We start from the raw sequence: 27575 nt of genomic DNA, 5'->3' as shown, positions 1-27575 counted from the left end.
AACGAACCACGTTCTGGAAAAACACAGGAACCAGATCGGAAGAGGAAGGCAGCTTAGGCAAAGGAACCAAATGGACCATCTTGGAGAAGCGATCACATATCACCCAGATAACGGACATGCCCTGAGATAGCGGAAGATCAGAAATGAAATCCATGGAGATATGTGTCCAAGGTCTCTTCGGGACAGGCAAGGGCAAGAGCAAACCGCTGGCACGAGAACAGCAAGGCTTAGCTCGAGCACAAGTCCCACAGGACTGCACAAATGACCGCACATCCCTTGACAAGGAAGGCCACCAAAAGGACCTGGCCACCAGATCTCTGGTGCCAAAAATTCCCGGGTGACCTGCCAACACCGAGGAATGAACCTCGGAAATGACTCTGCTGGTCCACTTATCCGGGACAAACAGTCTGTCAGGTGGACAAGACTCAGGCCTATCAGCCTGAAATCTCTGCAACACACGTCGCAGATCCGGAGAAATAGCTGACAAGATAACTCCATCTTTAAGAATACCAACAGGATCAGCGACTCCAGGAGCATCAGGCACAAAGCTCCTAGAAAGAGCATCGGCCTTCACATTCTTTGAGCCTGGTAAATACGAGACAACAAAATCAAAGCGGGAGAAAAACAATGACCAGCGGGCCTGTCTCGGATTAAGGCGTTTAGCAGACTCGAGATACATCAGATTTTTGTGATCAGTCAAGACCACCACACGATGCTTAGCACCCTCGAGCCAATGACGCCACTCCTCAAATGCCCATTTCATGGCCAACAACTCCCGATTGCCCACATCATAATTTCGCTCGGCAGGCGAAAACTTCCTAGAGAAAAAGGCACAAGGTTTCATAACAGAGCAACCAGGGCCTCTCTGCGACAAAACGGCCCCTGCCCCAATCTCCGAAGCATCCACCTCAACCTGAAAGGGAAGTGAGACGTCAGGCTGGCACAAAACAGGCGCCGAAGTAAACCGGCGTTTCAACTCCTGGAAAGCCTCCACGGCAGCAGGAGCCCAGTTAGCTACATCGGAGCCCTTCTTGGTCATATCCGTCAAAGGTTTCACAATGCTAGAAAAATTAGCGATAAAACGACGGTAGAAGTTAGCGAAGCCCAAGAACTTCTGAAGACTCTTAACTGACGAGGGCTGAGTCCAATCAAGAATAGCTCGGAACTTGACTGGGTCCATCTCCACAGCAGAAGGGGAAAAAATGAACCCCAAAAAGGGAACCTTCTGTACACCAAAGAGACACTTTGAGCCCTTGACAAACAAAGAATTTTCACGCAAAATTTTAAAGACCAACCTGACCTGCTCCACATGCGAATCCCAATTATCAGAAAAAACCAAAATATCATCCAGATAAACAATCAAAAATTTATCCAGATACTTCCGGAAAATGTCATGCATAAAGGACTGAAAAACTGAAGGCGCATTGGAGAGCCCAAAAGGCATCACCAAGTACTCAAAATGACCTTTGGGCGTATTGAATGCGGTTTTCCATTCATCACCTTGCTTAATGCGCACAAGGTTGTACGCACCACGAAGGTCTATCTTGGTGAACCACTTGGCACCCTTAATCCGGGCAAACAAGTCAGACAACAGCGGTAAAGGATACTGAAATTTGACAGTGATCTTATTTAAAAGCCGATAATCAATACAAGGTCTCAAAGATCCGTCCTTTTTTGCCACAAAAAAGAATCCCGCACCAAGAGGGGAAGAAGACGGACGAATATGTCCTTTCTCCAGAGACTCCTTGATATATGAACGCATAGCGGTATGTTCAGGTACCGACAGATTAAACAGTCTTCCCTTAGGAAATTTACTGCCTGGGATCAAATCTATAGCACAGTCACAGTCCCTATGAGGAGGCAGTGCACTGGACTCAGACTCACTGAAGACATCCTGATAATCAGACAAATACTCCGGAACTTCCGAAGGCGTAGAAGAAGCAATAGACACAGGCAGGGAATCCCCATGAATACCACGACAGCCCCAACTTGAGACTGACATAGCCTTCCAGTCCAGGACTGGATTATGGGTCTGTAACCATGGCAGCCCTAAAACAACCAAATCATGCATTTTATGTAAAACCAGGAAACGTATCACCTCGCGGTGTTCAGGAGTCATGCACATGGTAACCTGTGTCCAATACTGCGGTTTATTTGCTGCCAATGGTGTAGCATCAATACCCCTAAGAGGTATAGGATTTTCTAATGGTTCAAGAGTAAAACCACAGCGCTTAGCAAATGAGAGATCCATGAGACTCAGGGCAGCACCTGAATCTACAAACGCCATGACAGGATAAGATGACAGTGAGCAAATCAAAGTTACAGACAGAATAAATTTAGGTTGCAAATTACCAACGGTGACAGGACTAACAACCTTAGCTATACGTTTAGAGCATGCTGAGATAACATGTGTAGAATCACCACAGTAGTAGCACAAGCCATTCCGGCGTCTATGAATTTTCCGCTCATTTCTAGTCAGGATTCTATCACATTGCATTAAATCAGGTGTCTGTTCAGACAACACCATGAGGGAATTTGCGGTTTTTCTATCACATTGCACCGAATTAGGTGTCTGTTCAGACAACACCATGAGGGAATTTGCGGTTTTGCGCTCCCGCAACCGCCGGTCAATTTGAATAGCCAGTGCCATAGTATCATTCAGACCTGTGGGAATGGGAAAACCCACCATAACATTCTTAATGGCTTCAGAAAGGCCATTTCTAAAATTAGCGGCCAGTGCACACTCGTTCCAATGTGTCAGCACGGACCATTTCCGAATTTTTTGGCAATACACTTCAGCCTCGTCCTGCCCCTGAGACATAGCCAGCAAGGCCTTTTCTGCCTGAATCTCAAGATTGGGTTCCTCATAAAGTAAACCGAGCGCCAGAAAAAACGCATCAAGATCAGCCAATGCCGGATCTCCTGGCGCCAGCGAAAAAGCCCAATCCTGAGGGTCGCCCCGTAAGAACGAAATAACAATTTTTACTTGCTGAGCAGAATCTCCAGATGAACAGGGTCTCAGGGACAAAAACAATTTACAATTATTCACGAAATTCCTAAACTTAAACCTGTCTCCGGAAAACAGTTCAGGAATCGGTATTTTAGGTTCTGACCTAGGATTTCTGATAACATAGTCTTGTATGCCCTGCACACGAGTAGCCAGCTGGTCCACACTTGTAATCAAGGTCTGGACATTCATGTCTGCAGCAAGCATAGCCACTCTGAGGTAAAGGGGAAGAAGAAAAAAAAAAAAAAAAACTCAGAATCTTCTTTCTTATAATCCCTCTTCTGCAATGCATTAAACATTTAATCAAGGCCTGGCAAACTGTTATGACCCCAATGGCGAGGGTCTCAGAGGAACGTGGAAGTCTGCAGAATACAAAAATCCAGCTCATAGGGCAGTGGTAACTGGGTTGACCATATATCTACTCCTAACGCCAACACTAGAAGTAGCCGGGGATCATTCCTACGTTGATTCTAGATGACACGCGCCAGCCGGAGAATCTAGCTACCCCTAGTAGAGGAAAACAAAGACCTTTCTTGCCTCCAGAGAAGGGGACCCCAAAGCTGGATAGAAGCCCCCCACAAATAATGACGGTGAGGTAAGAGGAAAAGACAAACACAGAAATGAACCAGGTTTAGCACAGAGAGGCCCGCTTACTGATAGCAGAATAAAGAAAGGTAACTTATATGGTCAACAAAAACCCTATCAAAATCCACACTGGAAATTCAAGAACCCCCGAACCGTCTAACGGTCCGGGGGGAGAACACCAGCCCCCCTAGAGCTTCCAGCAAAGGTCAGGATATAGATTTGGAACAAGCTGGACAAAAATACAAAACCAAAACAAATAGCAAAAAGCAAAAGGCAGACTTAGCTGATATAACTGGAACCAGGATCAGTAGACAAGAGCACAGCAGACTAGCTCTGATAACTACGTTGCCAGGCATTGAACTGAAGGTCCAGGGAGCTTATATAGCAACACCCCTAACTAACGACCCAGGTGCGGATAAAAGGAATGACAGAAAAACCAGAGTCAAAAAACTAGTAACCACTAGAGGGAGCAAAAAGCAAATTCACAACAGTGCACTTTATAATATATGGAGGACTATTTGGTGTATTATACAAAACAAAAAAATGCTGCATATCCATCGAGGGATAGGATTGTTTATGCCGGAACAAAAATCATTGGTCTCAGCAGCACATCGCCGGTGTAAACTGTAGATGTGCTGCGGATAACATGATACTGTATGGTGATCTATTAGTGATCTTTTAATGATCATTCTGTCCCCATCATTCTTTCTCAGTTGGTGGAAAGAGGCCAGGAAACAAGCTTTGAATGATTTCAATATTGTCGATCACACTCATTTAGCGGCCTGACCTCAGCGCATGTAAATACAACCAAAATGCTTCTGTGTGATGTGCAATATGTTAGCATTTGGAGCCCCATTTTAAACTTTGCCTAGGGCCCCACTTTTCCTAAAATCGGCCCTAGGTAGGAGTTCTTGAAACAGAGCTGTTGCTGTGGATTAGAGGTCTGTGATTGCTTTGGGTAAACCCCTGATACGAATATTGCATCTGCGGGTGAAGTTTTCAAAATCATCTAGTTTGTTGAGGGTGTATATCACCTCATGGAGCATCTCAGTTTCCTTTTCATGGGTGGCATGGGCTACAGAGGTCGAGTCCATCCTTTTGTCAAGATCGGAGGTTCGGGAACCCAGCACTCTGATCTCTTTCGAAAGTTGTTTAGTTCACATATCCTACATTTTGGATACTTTGGAATACTGGATGGTCAGGAACTGTGAGAGTAAAGCTGTTTGGTCCAGAGTTGAGGTACTTGGAATCCTGGTTGTAGAGGCTGGGATCTGAGACGACTCCGTCTGGTATGGAGGAATTAGGAATTAGAAGACTCTGCCGAAGGATATGGTCCGGAAGACATATTTATGTCCAGGTCCATTAGTGAAGGAGACTTATTGGTAGGCTTCACTGAGTTAGTTTCGCGTGAGTTAGGCATAAGGTCATCTTTACACTATAGGAAACTCCGGTATTTTATGCCCAGTTTATGGAAAATGAAGTTAAAGGGAAAGCGTATTTCGTGTCATGGATATAGGGGGTTAGGAATAAGTCGTCGTGGCCAGGGCAGAGGACCCAGGAGCCAGACCCTGGATGGGTAAGTGTTTATAAATAGAGGAGGGAGGACGGCGCACCCGGGGGAGCAACGTGTGGGGCCAAAGGTGGGGAGGCCGGGTGAGTGCACAGCAGGGGAAGTGTTTCTGGGGACCATGCGAGGCGGCTGCAGCACCTGGTGAACTCACCGCCGACTCATCAAGGATTTCACCCCACGTGCGTGTGCTGCTGTATGGAGTCGGAGGGAAGATGGCTCCAGGCTCCAACCACGTCCTTCACCTTCCGTGCTCTTTGCTCTCCTGGAGACCGCAGGAAGTGGCTAAACTGGTCCAAAAGCTTTCTTTAGTATTCACGAGGGCACCAGCCTAACTCTGGGGGGTTTGGAGCCAGCAAAAGTATTAAAAAAGTATAAAGCTTGATGGTATCAGATGGAGCTCTTGTGAAGTGTGTCCTTTCCTCTAGGCTGCCAGGCCACCCCCCCCCCCCCCCCCCAGATTTACTGTTTTTTTGTTAATTTTGCCTTCCAAAACCCAGAATAGAAAGCAATCAAAAAAAGTCATGTGCCCGAAAATGGAACCAATAAAAATGTCATCTCGGCCCGCAAAAAACAAGCCCTCACATGACTCTGTTGGCAGAAATATGGAAAAATTATAGCTCCAAAAATATTGTGACACAAAAACTTGATTTTGCAGTAAAAAGTATGGAATCGCACCGACTCAAAGAATAAAGGCATTTTGAGGCAGATGGAGACACAGTGGATGCTGTCTGTCTACCTATCATCCTGTGGTGTCCATATTTTTACGCCTGCATAAAAGCATGGTACGCCAGTTTTGTGCACTTCTGAAAAGAAGGACAAAAATGAACAGAGGCTAGATGGAGTCCAGAGTAACTCTGCTGCCTCATTATAGTGAATGGATCTCTCAGGGGTTTCAACTGAATCATGTCAATCTGAGATTTAGGATGGAAACTTTGATACAAGTGCTCAGCGTACAGTGCAAGATAAATGTGATCCAAATGTTCTTTAAAATGTTCCCAAAAAAAGCTTCAAATCAATCCACAAAAAAGCAAGTCCACACACAGATCCCTTGTCTGTTAAAGGAAATATAGGGGGCATCTCATCCCAAAAAAAAAATTAATCAAATTCTGCACTCCCAAATCCAAATGTCCCACTCACTTCTAAGCCCCAGTGTGCGTAAATAACATTTAGTCCACATGTTTGACATTTTCTGTTGTGATGACTGCCCGCCTAATTTACATGTGCATGTCTCCAGAAGCATGAGTTGGTCACTACAACGTACCAGTCACTACAATGTACTGGGAACTACAATATACTGGGCACTACAATATATGGGCTCTGCAATGGCAGTTTGAAATTTTCACTCAGCAATATCCACTGCTTCTTGTTTCTGGAAAACATCCATGGAGTCAAAATTGTCACTACAATTGTAGATATACATGTATTTCCAAAATGGGGACACTTATGTGCTCCATATACAGAACACTTAGGGGCTCTGTTTATGTCGTCCGCAAACTATTCTAGCAAAATCTGCACTTCAGGACCCAAATAGCGCTGCGTCCTTACCGAGTCTCGCTGTGCAGCTAAACAGTACTGTACAGCCACATATGGGGTATGTCTACATTCAACAGAAATTGTGGGGCACATTTTGATGTCATTTTTGCCCATTTCCTCTTGTGAAAATTTCAAATCTGGGGCTAAAACTAAATTTTGGCGTTAAAAGTGTAATTTTGTTTTCACACACCCCTAGATGAATTCACTGAGAGGTGTAGTTTGTAAAATGGCATCACTTATGTGGGATTTCCACTGTTCTGGCACCTCAGGGGCATTGCTAATGTAATATGGCATCCTCAAACCAGTCCAGCAAAATCTGAACTCCAATATGGCGCTACTTCACTTCTGATCTTTGCACTGTGCCTCAAACTAGTTTTTGACCACATATGGGGAATCGGTTTACTCAGGAGAAATTGCATAACAATTTTTGGCATCCATTTTGTCTTGTTAACCTCATGAAAATAAAAAAAAAATGGAGCTAAAATAACATTTTTGTGGGAAAAATATGATTTTTCTAGTTTCACCGCTTTACATTATCCTTCTGTGATGTTTTAAAATATTTTATGGATCAATGTTATAAACTTTTGTGTATTACCTGGGGGTTTAAGGTGCTCACTAGAGATGAGCGAACATTGTTGGCTCCCTCCTTATTCAGCATACTATAGTGCTTACAGAAGAAGCTGCATCGGAAACCCAGATATCTGGAGCGCTCCTGATAATCAGCTGTTCAGTGCTGCATGTGTCGCGGCTGTGTGACAGTCACAACACACAGGCTCTCCATGCATGTGTTGCACAAACTGGCCTGGACAAGTACTCTCTCCCTCCAATAAGAACTGTCACTGAGCTGGGCAATGGCATCAATGTGGCGAGCCTGGCATCTCCTGCTCTTTTATACCTCTAATGAGGTAATGCGGCCAGCCAATCACAGTATTACCGCTACCAAGATGGCTACGACATTACAGAGACTGGAAGACTGGAAAGCAATCACTACATGCTTATTGGATGTGTTAGAGGCATCAAACATACGGGACAGAGATTAGAGTTTAAAATTCGAGAACTGGTTAATGTCGCTGAGTGCCGAGTGCATCTGAGCACCCAGATGCTCGAGTGATATCCGAGTATCACTGAGCCTGTTTGCATATCCTTAATAGCAACCCCTTTACTTGCCATTTTTAGGTTATGGTGTGAGTGCTAAAGAAAATATAAAATGGCGCTTTAAATAGTTTGCTCTTTTGCGACAAAGAAATGTTGAAAATTGGGCTAACTTTTAGGTGCAAACACTATGATACATTTTCTATTCGGTTTTTAATAGCTAGAAATGTAAAATAAAGAGAAAATCAGAAACTGGCAGAATGACATTATAATGAAATAATTAAGACACTTACAAACTACATAAGCGAGTTCTCTATCTCTGCAGGGGTTTGTGCTCCATGGAGATGATGGACATTCCCATAATAGTTTACTATGTTTGGTGCAGTTAACATGATGCAACCAGAAGGATCCTTTGCTAGAATTACTCAATTTTAACACCAGGTCTCCGTTTGATCCACATTTCAGATGTTTGCAGATAATAGAGAGTGTTAGCGCTGGCATAAGATTATTACATACGAAGCCCCATCTTCCATCTTGGTAAACTTCTAGCCACCCTTCACATTCCTTTTTACCATTAGTCAGGCGAAGATCCAGAAATTCTGAAAGACAATTGTTGTTAATATGTGAGAGGATATGTTTACCTTTTATGGACCATAAAAATAAGTTCTCAGGGATTTACCTTGTTATATAACCCTTACTCTGCAGCAAAAAGAAGGGTTTGCAATATGAAGTTTATTAAAACAAATTCTACCCCACTGAAGCCTTAGCGCAGCTACATTCAAACATTTTAGAGGCACCACAAACTTACAAGGTCATCCCCGCTTTCTGGACAACAGTTCACTACACAGCAAAGATTTTTCCACTACAGCCCTGTATAGACGAGCAAATCTTCTAAGTTTCAATTATGGCAGATTTGAACAATTCAGGGAAGTGAAGAGGAGCTCGATTCGCAGATTTCATTATTTTTTCCTAGAGCAATCGTATGGGAAAAATAAGTTTAAAACTAGCTTTCTTAAACATTGTCAACCAGATCTCTGGATTCAAAATCTATGAACTTTCTCTATATGAGTACTTTTTAAGTCAATGGAATAAATTTAGTTACTCTTATGTAACATTATCTAAGATGATCATGGTCAATTAACTCAAATTGACATGTTTAGAGTAAGGTATCTCTACTGCCATGACAATGTTTTTTACTTAAACACATAACTAAAAGTTATTTTTGAAATTGGGTCTCATTGAAAATGTTGCCATAGAGACTTGACTACCAAAGTACCCCCTGCAATGTGGCTCTAAAAATGTTTTTGCTGAAATCTATTTCTTTATATTTACTGTATACACTTCTCTCAGTACCTGTCACACAGGGATTCCAAATCTAGCTATATACAGTGGGGAAAACAAGTATTTGAAACACTGACGATTTTGCAAGTTTTCCCACCCACAAAGAATGTAGAGATCTGTAATTTTTCTCTTAGGTGCACTTCAACTGTGAGAGACTGAATCTTAAAAAATCCAGAAAATCACATTGTATGACTTTTACATAATACATTTGCATTTTATTGCTTGAAATAAGTATTTGATACAGTAGAAAAACAGAACTTAATATTTGGTCCAGAAACCTTTGTTTGCAATTACAGAGGTCAGATGAAAGATGCAGTACTTGACCAAATTTGCACACACTGCAGCAAAGATTTCAGCACACTCCTCCATACAGATCTTCTCCAGATCTTTCAGATTGATGGGCAATATTGAGTTTCAGCTCCTACCAAAGATTTTCTATTGGGTTCAGGTCTGGAGACTAGCTAGGCCACTCCAGGAACTTCAAATCACTGCTTAGTTGCCATGGTTGTGTGTTTTGGGTCATTGTCATGCTGGAAGACCTAGCCATGACCAATCTTCAATATTCTTACTGAGGGAAGTAGCTTGTTGGTCAAAATATCGCAATATTTGACCCCATCCATCCTCCCTTCCATACAATGCAGTCGTCAGGTCCCCTTTGCAGAAAAGCACCCCCAAAGTAGGATGTTTGCCTCACCTTGCTTCACAGTTGGGATGGTGTTCTTTGAGTTGTACTTATCCTCCTTCTCATTCCAAACACAGCAGGTGAAGTTGATAGCAATAAGTTCTATTTTGGTCTCATCTGACCACATGACCTTCTCCCATACCTATATTGGATCATCCAGATGGTCATTACTGTACTTCAAATGGGCCTGGATATGTGGTGGTGTGAGCAAGGGGATCTTGCGTTCCCTGTAGGATTTTAATCAATGACAGCATAGTGTGCTACAAATACTAATGTTTGAAACTGTGGTCCCAGCTTTCTTCAGGTTATAGACCAGGTCCTCTCATGAAGTTTTGGGCTGATTCCTGACTTTTCTCAGAATCATCCTTACACCACGAAGCAATATGTTCCATGGAGCCCCAGACCGAGGAAGATTGACAGTCATTTTGTGTGTCTTCCATTTTCTAATAATTGTGCCAATAGTTATTTCCTTCTCAACATGCTGCTTGCCTATTGTCCTGTAGCTGATCTGAGCCTTGTTCAGGTCTACAATTTTGTCCCTGGTGTCCTTAGACAACTCTTCAGTCTTGGCTATGGTGGAAAAGGTTGTAGTGTGATTGAGTGTGTAGACAGGTGTCTTTTATACAGGTAACAAGTTCAAATAGGTGAAGTAAATACAGATAATGAGTGCAGTGTATGGGGGCTTCTTAAAGTAAAAACTAACAGGTTAGTGAGAGCCAGAATTCTTGCTGGTTGGTAGGTGATCAAATACAGTTGTGCTCAAAAGTTTACATACCCCAGCAGAATTTTTGCTTTCTTGGCCTTTTTTAGAGAATATGAATGATAACACCAAAAACTTTTATCCACTCATGGTTAGTGGTTGGATGAAGCCATTTATTATCAAACTACAGGGTGGGCCATTTATATGGATACACCTAAATAAGATGGGGTCATCTGAAGATAATTGGCTATACTGTGAAGATAAGAGTTGTGCAGCATCTAAATCAACAGATACTGGAAGCCTGTGCTAGCATTTCTTCTGCGGTGTTGCTATCAGTGTGTCAAGAGTGGGAGAAGAGGATTGCATTGACAATCCAACACAATGGGCAGCTCCTTGAACACATTTTATAAGTGGTCATAAACTTGTAAATAACTCATGAAAGAATACAGCTACATTAAAACCAAGCACACCATTGTTTTTCTGATGAAATTATCAGTAAGTTTGATGTGTCACATGACCCTCTTCCCATTGGAAAAAATAAAGTTGGATCCAAAATGGCCGACTTCAAAATGGCCGCCATGTTCACCACCCATCTTGAAAAGTTTTACCCCTCCCATATACTAATGTGCCACAAATAGGAAGTTGATATCACCAACCATTCCCATTTTATTTAGGTGTATCCAAATAAATGGCCCACCCTGTACTGTGTTTTCTCTTTTTAAATCATAATGACAACCCAAAAAATCGAAATGACCATTATCAAAAGTTCACATACCCTGGTGTGTGCATACTGTAAAAGTTGAGTGAATTTCAGGGATACAGACAGACTCTTGCATCATTCATCCATCCACTGACATTTCTGGATTGTGAGTCATGGGGAAAGCAAAAGAATTGTCAATGGACCTACGGGAAAAGGTAGTTGAACTGTATAAAACAGGAAAGGGATACAAAAAGATACCCAAGGAATTGATAATGCCAGTCAGCAGCGTTCAAACTGTGATTAACAAATGGAATATCATGGGCTCTAGAAAAACAAAACCATGGTCAGGTAAACCAACAAAATTATCATACACAACTGCCAGGAAAATTGTTCGGGATGCAAAGAAAAACCCACAAAAACATCAGCTGAAATACAGGACTCTCTGAAAACCAAAAAAAATGCAACAAATTATCTCACCTACAATACTCAAAACAACACAGAGACAAACCTCAAAACTTCTGGAATAAAGTAATTTGGAGTGATGAGACCAAAATTGAACTTTTTGGACACAACCATAAACGTTACATTTAGACAGAGGTCAACAAGGCCTATGATGAACACCATTCCTAGTATAAAGCACGGAGGTGGATTGCTGATGTTTTTGGGAAGTGTGAGCTACCAAGGCACAGGAAACTTGGCCAAAGTTGAAGGAAACAAGAATGCAGCACATTATCAGAAAATATTGGAGGCAAATTTGCAGTCAACAGCCCGGAAGCTGTGCATTGGACGTACTTGCACAATCCAACATGACAACAATCCAAAACACAAGGTCAAGTCGACCTGTCATTGGATACAGCGGAACAAAGTGAAGGTGCTGGAGTGGCCATCTCAGTCTCCTGACCTCAATATCATTGAGCTACTCTGGGGATATCTCAAGCATGCAGTTCATGATAGACAGTCCAGGAATTTACAGGGACTGGAGGATTTTTGCAAAGAAGAGTGGACAGCTTAACAATCTGTGAAAATATAGAACCTTATCCACAACTACCACAAAAGCTTCAAGCTGTCATTGATGTTAGAGGATGCAATAAACGGTATTAAGAAATGGGGTATGTGAACTTTTGATCAGGGTCTTTTGGATGTTTTGGGCTGTCATTATGATTTAAAAAGAGAAAACACAGTAGTTTGACAATAAATGGCCTCACCCAACCACTAACCATGAGTGGAGAAAAAGTTTTGGTGTTATCATTCATATTAACTGAAAAAAGGCAGAAAAAAAGGAAGAAATTCTGCCGGGGTATGTAAACTTTTGATCACAACTGTACTTCATGCAATAACATACAATTTAATTATTTAAAATTCATGCAATGTGATTTTCTGGATTTTTTAAAAAATATTCTGTCTTTCACAGTTGAAGTGTACCTACAATAAAATTTACAGACAACTTCAATCTTTGAAGGTAGGACAACTTTGTCAAAACTGTAAATAAAGAGAAGGAAGTCAAGAACAGGTGAACAAATATTCCCTTAAAAATTTAATTTTTATTAACATAATTAAAACATAATGAAAATACACCAAAGCTAAAATACCAGTGTGTAGAAGGATATATGTGATATTTGTGTTGTCTCAAAAACAGACTAATCACAGCCAAGAAAAACCTATATAAACCTAATCTGCACCTATTGCTGTTGCTACCTACCACTGTTGGCACCCTCAGATTCGAGATTGGTGACCCCGCTCGATGACAGCTCTACCTTATGTGCCTCTAAAACAACACTGAAAATGTGATAAACACAGGAAAGGTTTATAGATATAATAGAAATATGTATCTTTATTGTTCTTTGTGGCAACTTGATTCAGTAGTATTCACAATTAGGGTTGAGCGACTTTTATTTTTATAGGATCGGGTCGGGTTTCACGAAACCCGACTTTCTCAAAAGTCGGGTCGAGCGAAATCGGCCGATCCTATAAAAAAGTCGGGGTCGGGGTCGGCCGAAACACGAAACCCAATGCAGTGCAATGGGATACTATGGTTCCCAGGGTCTGAAGGAGAGGAAACTCTCCTTCAGGCCCTGGGATCCATATTAATGTGTAAAATAAAGAATTCAAATAAAAAATATTGATATACTCACCCGTCCGGAGGCCCCTGGACATCACCGTTGGTAACCGGCAGCCTTCTTTGCTTAAACTGAGCGCGTTCAGGGTCTTCCATGACGTCACAGCTTCTGATTGGTCGCGTGCCACTCATGTGACCGCCACGCGACCAAACACAAGCCGTGACGTAATTCTCAGGTCCTAAATTCCTAATTCTAGGAATTTAGGACCTGAGAATTACGTCACGGCTTGTGATTGGTCGCGTGGCGGTCACATGGGCGGCCGCGACCAATCACAAGCCGTGATGTCATCTAAGGCCCTGAACGCGCTTATTCTTAGGAAGGAAGGCTGCCGGAAAGAAGCCGAGGGTGAGTATATTCCTATTAGGTATATACTCACCCTCGGACGCACCCTGCTTCTTTCCGGCAGCCTTCCTTCTTAAGAATGAGCGTGTGAAGGGCCTTAAATGACGTCACGGCTTGTGATTGGTCGCGGCCGCCCATGTGACCACTCACGCGACCAATCACAAGCCATGACATAATTCTCAGGTCCTAAATTCCTAGAATGAGGAATTTAGGACCTGAGAATTACGTCACGGCTTGTGATTGGTCGCGTGGCGGTCACATGAGCGGCACGTGACCAATCAGAAGCCGTGACGTCATGGAAGGCCGTAAACGTGCTCATTTTAAGCAAAGAAGGCTGCCGGTTACCAGCGGCGATGTCCAGGGGCCTCCGGAGAGGTGAGTATATCAATATTTTTTATTTTAATTCTTTATTTTACACTTAAATGTGGATTCCGATACCGATTTCCGATATCGCAAACATATCGGAACTCAGTATCGGAATTCCGATACCAGATTCAGAAGATCGCCAACCTCATGGCCGACCCCACACAGGGGTCGGGTCGGGTTTCATGAAACCCGACTTTGCCAAAAGTCGGCGACTTCTGAAAATGGCCGACCCGTTTCGCTCAACCCTATTCACAATATGCTACTACTGTTGTTTGTGGCAACTTTATTCAGATTGTAGTCACACACTGTAATAGCAGCCTTCAGCTTGTCTGCATTGTTGGGTTTGCCTCTGGTGTCTCTCATATTCCTCTTGACAATACCCCATAGATTCTCTATGGGGTTCAGGTCAGGCGAGTTTGCTTGCTAATCAAGCACAGTGATACTGTTGTTTTTAAAATAGTTGTTGTTACTTTTGGCAGTGTGGAGAGGTGCCAAGTCCTGATGGATAATTAAATTTTCATCTCCAAAAAGCTTGTCGGCAGAGGAAAGCATGAAGTGCTCCAAAATTTCCTGGTAAACAGTTGAGCTGACTTTGGTCTTGTAAAACACGGTGGACCTACATGAGCAGATAACATGGCTGCCCAAATCATAACTGATTGTGGAAACTTTACACTGGACCTCAAGCAGCTTGGATTGTGTGCCTCTCTACTCTTCCTCAAAACTCTGGGACTTTGATTTCCAAATTAAATGCAAAATTCCCTTTCATCTGAAAACAATACCTTGGACCACTGAGCAACAGTCCGGTTCTTTTTCTCCTTGGCCCAGGTAAGATGCTTCTGGCATGTCTATTGGTCATGAGTGGCATGACACAAGGAATGCGAAACTTGTAGCCCTTAATTCTAAAACTCTGGGCAAAACCGTCAATGAAAAAGACCTGGGTGTATGGGTGGATGACAAACTCATATTCAGTGGCCAGTGTCAGGCAGCTGCTACAAAGGCAAATAAAATAATGGGATGTATTAAAAGAGGCATAGATGCTCATGAGGAGAACATAATTTTACCTCTATACAAGTCACTAGTGCGACCACACTTAGAATACTGTGCACAGTTCTGGTCTCCGATGTATAAGAAAGACATAGCTGAACTAGAGCGGGTGCAGAGAAGAGTGACCAAGGTTATTAGAGGACTGGGGGGTCTGCAATACCAAGATAGATTATTACACTTGGGGCTGTTTAGTTTGGAAAAACGAAGACTAAGAGGTGATCTTATTTTAATGTATAAATATATGAGGGGACAGTACAAAGACCTTTCTGATGATCTTTTTAATCATAGACCTGAGACAGGGACAAGGGAGCATCCTCTACGTCTGGGGGAAAGAAGGTTTAAGCATAATAACAGACACAGATTCTTTACTGTAAGAGCAGTGAGACTATGGAACTCTCTGCCGTATGATGTTGTAATGAGTGATTCATTACTTAAATTTAAGAGGGGACTGGATGCCTTTCTTGAAAAGTATAATGTTACATGGTATATACACTAGATTCCTTGATAAGGCGTTGATCCAGGGAACTAGTCTGACTGCCGTATGTGGAGTCGGGAAGGAATTTGTTTCCCCAATGTGGAGCTTACTCTTTGCCACATGGTTTTTTTTTGCCTTCCCCTGGATCAACATGTTAGGGCATGTTAGGTTAGGCTATGGGTTGAACTAGATGGACTTAAAGTCTTCCTTCAACCTTAATAACTATGTAACTATATCCTGGATACGTGTGTGTAGTGGCTCTTGAAGCAATGACCCCAGCATCAATCCACAACTTGAGAATCTCCCCCAAATTTTTGAATGGTCTTTTCTTAACAATCCTTTTAAGGCTGCGGTTATCCCAGTTGCTTGGGCACCTTTTCTATCACACTTTTTCCTTGCACTCAACTTTCCATTGATATGCTTGGATACAGCACTCTGTGAACAGTCAGCTTCTTTAGCAATGACCTTTTGTGGCTTACCCTCCTTGTGGAGTGTGTCAAAGACTGCCTTCTGGACATTTGTCAAGTCAGCAGTCTTCCCCACTGATGGACCTTTTTAAATGCCTAGGAAGCCTTTGAAGGTTTTTTTGTTACCGTATATACTCGAGTATAAGCCGACCCGAGTATAAGCCGACCCCCCTAATTTTGCCACAAAAAACTGGGAAAACTTATTGACTCGAGTATAAGCCTAGGGTGGAAAATGCAGCAGCTACCGGTGAATTTCAAAAATAAAAATAGATGCTCCATACCGTTCATTATGGCCCCATAGCTGTGCCATATAGTGCTCTGCACCATTCATTATTGCCCCATAGCTGTACCATAGAAAGCTGTGCCATATAGTGCTCTGCACCGTTCATTATTGCCCCATAGCTGTGCCATATAGTGCTCTGCACCGTTCATAATTGCCCCATAGCTGTGCCATAGAAAGCTGTGCACCGTTCATAATTGCCCCATAGCGCTCTGCACCGTTCATAATTGCCCCATAGCTGTGCCATATAGTGCTCTGCACCGTTCATAATTGCCCCATAGCTGTGCCATATAGTGCTCTGCACCGTTCATTATTGCCCCATAGCTGTGCCATATAGTGCTCTGCACCGTTCATTATTGCCCTATAGCTGTGCCATATAGTGCTCTGCACCGTTCATTATTGCCCCATAGCTGTGCCATATAGTGCTCTGCACCGTTCATTATTGCCCCATAGCTGTGCCATATAGTGCTCTGCACCGTTCATTATTGCCCCATAGCTGTGCCATATAGTGCTCTGCACCGTTCCTTATTGCCCCATAGCTGTGCCATATAGTGCTCTGCACCATTCATTATTGCCCCATAGATGTGCCATAAAAAGCTGTGCCATAGAAAGCTGTGCACGTTCATAATTGCCCCATAGCGCTCTGCACCGTTCATAATTGCCCCATAGCTGTGCCATATAGTGCTCTGCACCGTTCATAATTGCCCCATAGCTGTGCCATATAGTGCTCTGCACCGTTCATTATTGCCCCATAGCTGTGCCATATAGTGCTCTGCACCGTTCATTACTGCCCCATAGCTGTGCCATATAGTGCTCTGCACCGTTCATTACTGCCCCATAGATGTGCCATATAGTGCTCTGCACCGTTCATTACTGCCCCATAGATGTGCCATATAGTGCTCTGCACCGTTCATTACTGCCCCATAGATGTGCCATAGAAAGCTGTGCCATAGAAAGCTGTGCTGCTGCTGCTGCATTAAAAATAATAAAACACATACCTCTCTTGCTTGCAGCTCCTCGGCATCCCGTCCCGGCGTCTCTCTGCACTGACTGATCAGGCACAGGGCGGCGCGCACACTATATGCGTCATCGCGCCCTCTGACCTGCACAGTCAGAGCAAGAGGACGGGAAGACAGAGCGGCGCCCGGCGTGTGGAACGCGGACAGGTGAATATGTAATACTTACCTGCTCCCGACGTCCCGCTCCTTCCCCCGGACAGCTGGTCTTCGGTGCCGCAGCCTCTTCCTCTGTCAGCGGTCACCAGCACCGCTGATTAGAGAAATGAATAGGCGGCTCCGCCCCTATGGGAGTGGAGTCCATATTCATTTCTCTAATGAGCGGTCCCACGTGACCACTGAACAGGGGACGAGCTGCGGCACCCGGAGACCGTGGGATGGGCAGGGGGAGCGCCAGGAGCGCCGGAAGCTGGTAAGTATGCCTCAGCGCCCTCTCCCCTTCACCCGCCGACCCTGCCGCCGACCGTGACTCGAGTATAAGCCGAGAGGGGCACTTTCAGCCCAAAAATTTGGGCTGAAAATCTCGGCTTATACTCGAGTATATACGGTAATTATTCTAATTTATTGAGATAATGACTTTTGGGTTTTCATTGGCTGTAAGCCATAATCATCAACATTAACAGAAATAAACATTTGAAATAGATCATTCTGTTTGTAATGACTCTATCTATATATATAAGAGGCATCGTGATTACTCACTAATCCCGCCCCCTGCACAGTAGCTCCGCCCCACCACATCAACACACATAATCCTGTCCCCCACCCCATTATCACACACAATCCCGCCCCCACCACATTACCACACACAATCCGCACCACATCACCACACACAATCCTGCCCCCTACAAATCCCGCCCCCACCACATCACCACACATAATCCCGCCCCCCAAAATCTCACCCCACCACATCACCACACACAATCCCACCCCCCACAAATACCGCCCCCCACCCCATCACCACACATAATCCCGCCCCCCCCACCCCATCACCACACATAATCCCGCCCCCCCACCCCATCACCACATAATCCCCCCCACCCCATCACCACACATAATCCCACCCCCCCACCCCATCACAAAACATAATCCCTCCCCTTCAAAACATCACCACACATAATCCCAAACCCCAACATATCACCAAACAATCCCGCCCCCCAACACATCACCACACATAATCCCGCCCCGACCACATTACCACACATAATCCCGCCCCCCACCACATTACCACACATAATCCCGCCCCCCCACCACATTACCACACATAATCCCGCCCCCACCACATTACCACAGATAATCCTGCCCCCCCACCACATTACCACACATAATCCTGCCCCCCACCATATTACTACAGATAATCCCATCCCCCACCACATTACCACACATAATCCCGCCCCCCACCACATGACCACAGATAATCCTCCCCACCACATTACCACATATAATCCTGCCCCCCACCACATTAACACACATAATCCCACCCCCCACCACATTACCACACATAATCCTGCCCCCACCACATTACCACACATAAAACATTACTACAGATAATCTCGCCTCCCCACCACATTACCATACATAATCAAGCACCCCCACATTACCACATGTAATCCCGCCCCCCACCACATCACCACACATAATCCAGGCCCCCCACCACATTACCACATGTAATCCCGCCCCCCACCACATTACCACACATAATTCTGCCCGCCCACCACATCACCACACATAATCCCACCCACCACATCACCACACATAATCCCGCCCACCCACCACATCACCACACATAATCCCGCCCCCCACCACATCACCACACATAATCCGCTCCCCCAACACATCTCCACACATAATCCTGCCCCTCACCACATCACCACACATAATCCCGCTCCTCCACCACATCACCACACATAATTCCACCCCCACCACATTACCACAGATAATCCTGCCCCCCCACATTACCACACATAATCCCGCCCACCACCACATCACCACACATAATCCCACCCCCATCACATCACCACACATAATCCCACGCCCCCAAAACATCACCACACATAATCCTGCCCCTCCACCACATCACCACACATAATCCCGCTCCTCCACCACATCACCACACATAATCCCACCCCCCACCACATTACCACAGATAATCCTGGCCCCCACATTGCCACACATAATCCAGGCCCCCCACCACATTACCACACGTAATCTTGCCCCCCACCACATTACTACACATAATCCCGCCCCCCACCACATCACCACACATAATCCTGCCCCCCACCATATTACTACAGATAATCCCATCCCCCACCACATTACCACACATAATCCCACTTTTGTGGTATCGGGAATCGGAATCGGAAGTTCCCAGTGTATGGTTCCCAGGGTCTGAAGGAGAGGAAACTCTCCTTCAGGCCCTGGGATCCATATCCATGTAAAAAATAAAGAATTAAAATAAAAAATAGGGATATACTCACCTTCTGATGCGCCCTGGTTGTAACCGGCAGCCTGCTTTGCTTAAAATGAGCGCGTTCAGCACCTTCCATGATGTCACGGCTTCTGATTGGTCGCGTGGCGGTCACATGAGCGGCACGCGACCAATCAGAAGCCGTGACGTCATGGAAGGCCCTAAACGCGCTCATTTTAAGCAAAGAAGGCTGCCGGTTAACAGCGGTGAGGTGCAGGGGCCTCCGGAGAGGTGAGTATATCAATATTTTTTATTTTAATTCTTTATTTTACACATTAATATGGATCCCAGGGCCTGAAGGAGAGTTTCCTCTCCTTCAGACCCTGGGAACCATACAGGATACCGTCCAATACTTGGTGTCCCATTGACTTGTATTGGTATCGGGTATCGGTATCGGCGATATCCGATACTTTTCGGGTATCGGCCGATACTATCCGATACCGATACTTTCAAGTATCGGACGGTATCGCTCAACACTAATTACCACATATAATACCACCCCCCACCACATTGCCACACATAATCCCGCCTCCCCACCACATTACCACATATAATCCTGCAGCCCCACCACATTACTGCAGATAATCCCGCCCCCCACCACATTACCACACATAATCCCGCCCCCCAACACATTACCACACATAATCCCGCCCCCCCACCACATTACCACACATAATCCCGCCCCCACTCCATTACCACACATAATTCTGCCCCCCACCACATCACCAAACATAATCCCGCCCCCCAACACATCACCACACATAATCCAGGCCCTCCACCACATTACCACACATAATCCCGTCCCCCCACCACATCACCACATATAATCCCGCCCCCCCACATCACCATACATAATCCTGCCCGCCCACCACATCACCACACATAATCCCGCTCGCCCACCACATCACCACACATAATCCCGCCCCCATCACATCACCACTCATAATCCTGTGCCCCCAACACATCACCACACATAATCCCGCCCCCCCAACACATTAACACACATAATCCTGCCCCCCACCCCATCACCACACATAATCCTGCCCCCCACCACATCACCACACATAATCCCACCCCCACCACATCGTCACACATAATCCTGCCCCCCCACCACATTACCACACATAATCCCACCCCCTCACCACATTACCACACATAATCCTGCCCCCCACCACATCACCACACATAATCCCACCCCCCACCACATCACCACACACAATCCAGGCCCCCACCATATTACCACACATAATCCCGCCCCCCACCACATCACCACACACAATCCAGGCCCCCACCATATTACCACACATAATCCTGCCCCCCACCACATCACCACACAAAAGCCAGGCCCCTCACCACATTACCACACATAATCCCGCCCCCCACCACATCACCACACATAATCCCACCCCCCACCACATCGCCACACATAATCCTGCCCCCCACCACATTGCTACACATAATCCCGCCCCAAACACATTACCACACATAATCCCACCCCCCACCACAGTACCACACATAATCCCGCCCCCCCACCACATCTCCACACATAATCCCGCCCTCCACCACATCACCACACATAATCCCACCTCCCAAGACATCACCACACTTAATCCCGCCCCCCACCCCATTACCACACATAATTCCGCCCCCCACCACATCACCACACATAATCCCACCCCCCAACACATCACCACACATAATCCCACCCCAACACATCACCACACTATTGTTATTAACTTCATTTTAAGTTAATTTACCACCTGCATAAGTGCTATTGAATGTTGTCATTATTTACTTTAGTTTAATTACCAGCAGTGTTAATTAGATAGCAATGAGCGTGCCGAGCATTAGCTGGCTGGAGACATCTAGTATAACATATGAATTTTACTTTTTGTATTGAAGAGCTGAATTAAATGAACTTTTTAATGATATTCTAATTTTGTGAGAAGCATTTGTATGTAACACTTATCGTGTTGCTGATATCACCATGACACATTTTCCAATTTTTTCTTTTGGTTCATCAAGAGGTTAAAGTTGCCTATCTGAAGTCATCAAAAGGATGTAATTAATTATAGATGATTTTCATAGAAGAAACAAGCTATGATTAGCTATGATTTCATCTTTCTGGCTTGTCTGATAGTAACAACTAGAGAGGAGCGAACCTTACAAGAGGTTTGGTTGGTTCAGATAGGTGAATGTTCTGATGTTCGCCCAACAAGTTCACTGGACAGTTTGTTAAACATATCCGAACCTTATTGACTTCAACGGGAGGCAAAACCAAATCCATAGACAACACCTTCAGGGGGGTCCTAAAGCTGCCAAAACAGCTCAAATTAGGGATATACACCAGGAAAAGTGGCATCAATTGACACATCACCTGTACTATAAATAAATAATTATTTTTAAAAAATTGACGTGAGTTCCTCTGTATTTTTGATAACCAGCCAGGCAAAGCTGACAGCTGTAGCTTTAGCAAGGCAGATTATACCTATTAGAGGGGTCCACACGCAGTTTTTTTAATTATTTAAATAAATAATTTAAAAAACGGTATGAGGTCCCCCCTCGTTTTTGACAACCAGCCAAGATATAGAGACAGCTGGGGGCTGGTATTCTCAGGATGTCAAAGGGCCATGGATATTGTCCCTCCCAGTCTAAAAAATGCAGTCCCACAGCCGCACCAGGAAAGGCGCATCTATTAGATGCGCCAAATCTGGTGCATTGTCCGGCTCTTCCCATTTGCGATGTGGCGGTGGCAAGTGAGGTTCATATTTGTGGGGTTGATGTCACATTTGCATTCTCCAGTGACATCAAGCCCACGGATTATTAATGGAGAGGTGTCCATACGGCACCTATCCATTACTAATCCTATAGTTGTATGGTAAATAAACACATTGCCAGAATAAAGTCTTTATTTGAAATAAAACAAAACACACTTTTACTTTTTTATTTAAAAACAACAAACACAGGTATACTCACCCAACTCCTATTTCACCAAAAGCTCTCGTCTTCTGTAATAAATCAAAAATTAAAAAAAACAACAATATCCCTCACCTATTCGTTGTTCTGTGCCACACCGTAATCCATGTCTGGGTTATCAACTTGTGCCAATATGCGACCGTCCAGGCTGAGAACCACTGGTGACTGAACTGCTGTGAGAGCAGCCTGAGTGACCAGAGGTGACATCATCGAGTTTACCTACGGTCACTGAGGCTGCGTTCCCAGCTGGGCTAAAGCTGCTGTGACCTCAGTGAGACCTCCGCTAGCACTGTTAGAAAAACTCATGATGCTAGCAGGGATCAGTCTGCCTGGGAACGCAGACTCTGTGACCGGAGGTAACCTCGATGACGTCACCACCGGTAACTGAGGCTGCACTCACAGCAATTCAGTCACCAGTAGTGATGAGCGAATACATTCGGCACTATGCGCTACTCGCACAAATAGAATGGTATTCGGGCTATTCGTTACTCGGTGAGTAAGTAGGTATTCGCCTCGGTATATTCGAGTGCCCCGCCCAGCATGCTTGGCGCTTTATTTGCAGCCAATGAACATGCTGGGCTGGCTTGCCAATCATAATAATGCCAGCGCCATCTTTGGTGTGCAGCCAGAAACAGCATAGGGAAAACGTAGTTTGAGCCTATGGACAGTGAAAGTAGTTTAGGGAGAGTGATCGGAGTTTATACTGAGCGTTTGTTCATTCCAAAAAGCTATTTTAAGAGTTGAAGATTGTGAAGAGATTAGATTACTTGTTTGTTAGGTGGGGATTTAAGTAGTAGTGAGAAATTTTATAGGTGGAGGGAGGGTGGGTGAAAGGCAGGGATCTGGGTGGGTGTTCTGATCATTGCGAGTACATGCTGCAGATCTCTGCTATTTTCCACTTTGTTGTATAGTAGTTATTATTAGGAACAGACTGTGGGATTACTGTGAAATAGGGAGGGTTCCATCCATTATCATAATTTATAAATCATCTATTTGTAGAGGGAAATAAATATTAGGTAGTACCAGCATATACAAAACCATTTTTTGGGAGCTACATAATATTCCTGTGTAGCAGCCTGTAATTTTTATTTTGCGTAAAATAATATTCCTCAGTGCCAGCGTATAGTAACATCCATTCTTTAATGTAATTCCTAAATAATATTCCTTAAATACCTATTATTTGTCCAGCAATTGTGCGACTGGGTAGCGATAAACTACCGTGACAATTTAGCGGGGGCAATAATCTTCATTACTGAGCATTTGGAGTGTGTCAGCAAGGCAATTGCAAAAAAAAATTTCTATTGTTTTAAAAAACTGTGTTTCTTTATCTAGGATTGTACGACTGGCGCCGTCTGGGTAGAGATAATCTTACGTGACAATTCAGCGGGGGCAATAATCTTCATTACTGAGCATTTGGAGTGTGTCAGCAAGGCGATTGAACAAAAATTCATTATTTCTATTACGTTAAAAAATAGCGTTTCTTTATCTAGCAGTTGTGTGACTGGCACAATCCGGGTAGAGATAATTTTAGGCTACAACTTAGCAGGGGTAATAATCTTCATTACTCCATTGTTGGAGTGTGTCAGCAAGGCAATTGATAGGGAGTACAAGTTTCACCATTGCACAATGTACCAACTTTTCACAAAGTACAAAACATTAGCCACGTAGGGTATACACACATGGCCGCTGAGTACTTGTTGTAGAAGCAGGAGGAGGAATAGGAGGAGGTGATTTCATGAACAAAATGGGTTTGGATGGTAAAGGATGGATGTTAAGACAACTTCCACCAAAAATATTTGGGCTGCTTTTACATTACGTTGCTGTCAACCATAGGGCTTACAAAGTTGCAATAAATCCAGCCCTTGTTCAATTTTAGAACATGCCTACATTTTTCATTGACAAGCGTGTACGCCTATCAGTTCAAATTGCAACAGCCAAGCTAAAAACCCACTCAGACAACACACTTGCAGCAAGGCATGGCAGCACTGCCAAGGTGTAGAAGGAGAAGTCGTGCCAAATGTGCAGCTTGGACAACCAATAGTTAAAGAGCACTGCAGAATAAGAGGTACGCTCGTACGGTAACTTAAGTAGTCCTTAAAAATCTTGGTCAACTTCTCTCTCCTCATCATAGTTACACCCACAGATAGGACTTGCTGATGTGACAGTCTCATGAAAATGGCCCAGATGAATATCCCCCCCTCTCCTAGTTGCACCTGGTGTGCATGGCCCTCCCCTGTAATCCTCATGGGTGAAAAGAGTCAGTACCTAAGTCAGCAGCGTTGTCTGAGGGTAATCTTTTTAGCAAGTCTTCCACAAGGCCCTCTGGCATGCATGCACTGAAAATGTCCCAGCTGCCTCCGACATGAGAGAAGCAAATTTCTCCTTGTACTGTGGGTCAAGAAAGGTGCACAGCCAGTGTGCCATAAGGGAATGCAGCATCCCTGTCCACAGGAACATGGCCACGTGTCTGGTAAAGTATACTTTTCTTGTGACTATGTTGGCCACAGCACAGCTGATATTCTGTAACGTGCTTGCTTATGTAACGCGTTGACTGAACACCTTGAAAAGGAGTGTCGAATGGGAATCGAATACCGTGGTATAGGGTTGAGCGACTTTCATTTTTTTAAGATCGAGTAGGGTTTTGGGAAACCCGATTTTGTCCAGAGTCGAGTCGAGTGCAGTCGGCCGATTATCGCTAAAAGTCGGGGATCGACCGAAACACGAAACCCAATGCAAGTCAATGGGGAAGCATAGTCGGCAGTGAGTGGAGGCCAGGAAAACACCTACAGTGCCCATTTTAATGCCAAAAACATCCATTCTTGTTTCTGAAGCTTGCCAATCTTAATTAACTGTATAATAATAGTTGGGCATAGGGAATTGGGGGAAAGTTGTGGGGGGAGTAGGGCTGGCTCAAGTTTTTCGTGGGCCCAGGAAATGCGGACTACGTCACGGCGGTGTTGCAGGGAAAGGTAAGTATTTAAAAGTTGCAAGTGCTGTGATCCTGAGCAAGCAGGGGGGGGCCCACTCGTTCGCATTGCCACTGGCACAGGGCCCCTCAAAGTACGGCGGTGTGTTTGCATGGCGGGAGCGCCTCCCACCAGCAGCGACACTTTTGCGTACTCTGAGGGGCCCTGTGCCAGTGACGTCGCCAACGAGTATGCCCCCCCACCTGATGAAGGAACCTGCACTTTCATCTGCACCTTCCTCTTTGTCCCTGTGTAAGGTGGTATAACATGCGGGAAGGGGAACCTTACTTTCAGCAGGGACAGATTCTGGCTGTGTAGAGTACAAGGGGAATGTAGTGGTCTAGGTCAATGTACCAGCAGACTCATTTAGCAGTGGCTGGGCAATGGGCAGGATGAGGAGGAAACAGATATAGGGCCAAAGAATAAAGTAGGCTACATGCAGTTCAAAATTGGTAACAGGACTAAACAGGCGGCATTGCTTTGTTCAGTGGAGTAGCAAACCCAAGAGCAGCAGACACTGTTTCAAGGGCCTAACCACACTAGTAGGCCAAATGCAGTTTAATATCTGATAGTATAGGGCGAAAGCCAGAATGTGGAAGCTCAGCTTTGTTCAGTTGAGGACAACACCAGGGAGGGGCAGACACCTTTAGTAGGCCGGAAAAGCCTATTGCATTTTTTAAAATGGTAATTTGGAGCAGAAGGTTGAAGCTCAGCTTTATTTAGTTGAGGGCAACACCAGGGAGGGGCAGAAGCCGTTAGTAGGCCCTAACCACCATTTTTTTTTTTAAAACCACTTAATGAGAGCCGGAAGGTTGAAGCTCAGCTTTATTTAGTTGAGGACAACACCAGGCAGGGGCACACAGACAGACAACTTTAGTAGGCCGGAAAAGCCTATTGCATTTTTCAAAATGGTAATTTGGAGCAGAAGGTTGAAGCTCAGCTTTATTTAGTTGAGGGCAACACCAGGCAGGGGCACACAGACAGACACCTTTAGTAGGCCGGAAAAGCCTATTGCATTTTTTAAAATGGTAATTTGGAGCAGAAGGTTGAAGCTCAGCTTTATTTAGTTGAGGACAACACCAGGCAGGGGCACACAGACAGACACCTTTAGTAGGCCGGAAAAGCCTATTGCATTTTTCAAAATGGTAATTTGGAGCAGAAGGTTGAAGCTCAGCTTTATTTAGTTGAGGGCAACACCAGGGAGGGGCAGAAGCCGTTAGTAGGCCCTAACCAAAGTTGAAGGCCAAATGCAGTTTAATTTCTGATACTATAGGCCGAAAGCCAGAAGGTGGAAGCTCCGATTTAGACAGTGGAGGACAATTTGAATTAGGGACTGCAGACAGACTTAGTAGGCTGTCCCCTGTGGACCATGCATCCACCACATTAACCCATTGCGCCGTAATGGACACGTAATCTTCCGTGGCCATGCCTACAGGTCCATGCGTCTGTTGTCAGGTGCACCTTTGTACTCACAGATTGCCAGAGTGCATGGACAATGCGGTCTTCTACATGCTGGTGGAGGGTTGGGATGGCTTTTCTCGCAAAAGAAGTGTCGACTGGTTAGCTTGTAGCGTGGTACAGCGTAGTCCATCATGGCCTTATTAATAGTAAATAAAATATATAACTAGGCTCTATGAACTTTTAAATAGGTTCCAGGGGTACACGGGCAGCATTGGTGTGGTCAGTGGAGGAGTATTGCAAGTAGGGGCTGCAGACAGGCTATCAAAGGCCTAAAATAACAAACAGTAGGCAGTCATGGCAGTTTTACATCGGTTACATGGATACACAGGCAGGCACTCCAGGCAGCATTGTGGTCAGTGGAGGAGTATTGCAAGTAGGGGCCGCAGACAGG

At 44.7% G+C, this 27575-nt stretch overlaps 1 protein-coding gene across 1 annotated transcript in view; it reads right to left on the bottom strand.

Moving 5' to 3' along the window:
* LOC143797277 (antigen WC1.1-like) overlaps positions 1-27575 on the bottom strand; it is a 326210-nt gene that overhangs the window by 111399 nt on the left and 187236 nt on the right. The window contains exon 8 of the mRNA XM_077281061.1: positions 8077-8386. Coding sequence (XP_077137176.1) covers positions 8077-8386 — 310 coding nt within the window. The remainder of the gene's footprint in view (positions 1-8076; positions 8387-27575) is intronic.

The sequence above is a fragment of the Ranitomeya variabilis genome, chromosome 1 (assembly GCF_051348905.1).
Source record: "Ranitomeya variabilis isolate aRanVar5 chromosome 1, aRanVar5.hap1, whole genome shotgun sequence".
In the NCBI taxonomy this organism is placed as follows: Eukaryota; Metazoa; Chordata; class Amphibia; order Anura; family Dendrobatidae; genus Ranitomeya; species Ranitomeya variabilis.
The sequence above is the reverse complement of the archived record's forward strand: the minus strand, read 5'-3'. Positions and strand labels throughout refer to the sequence as shown.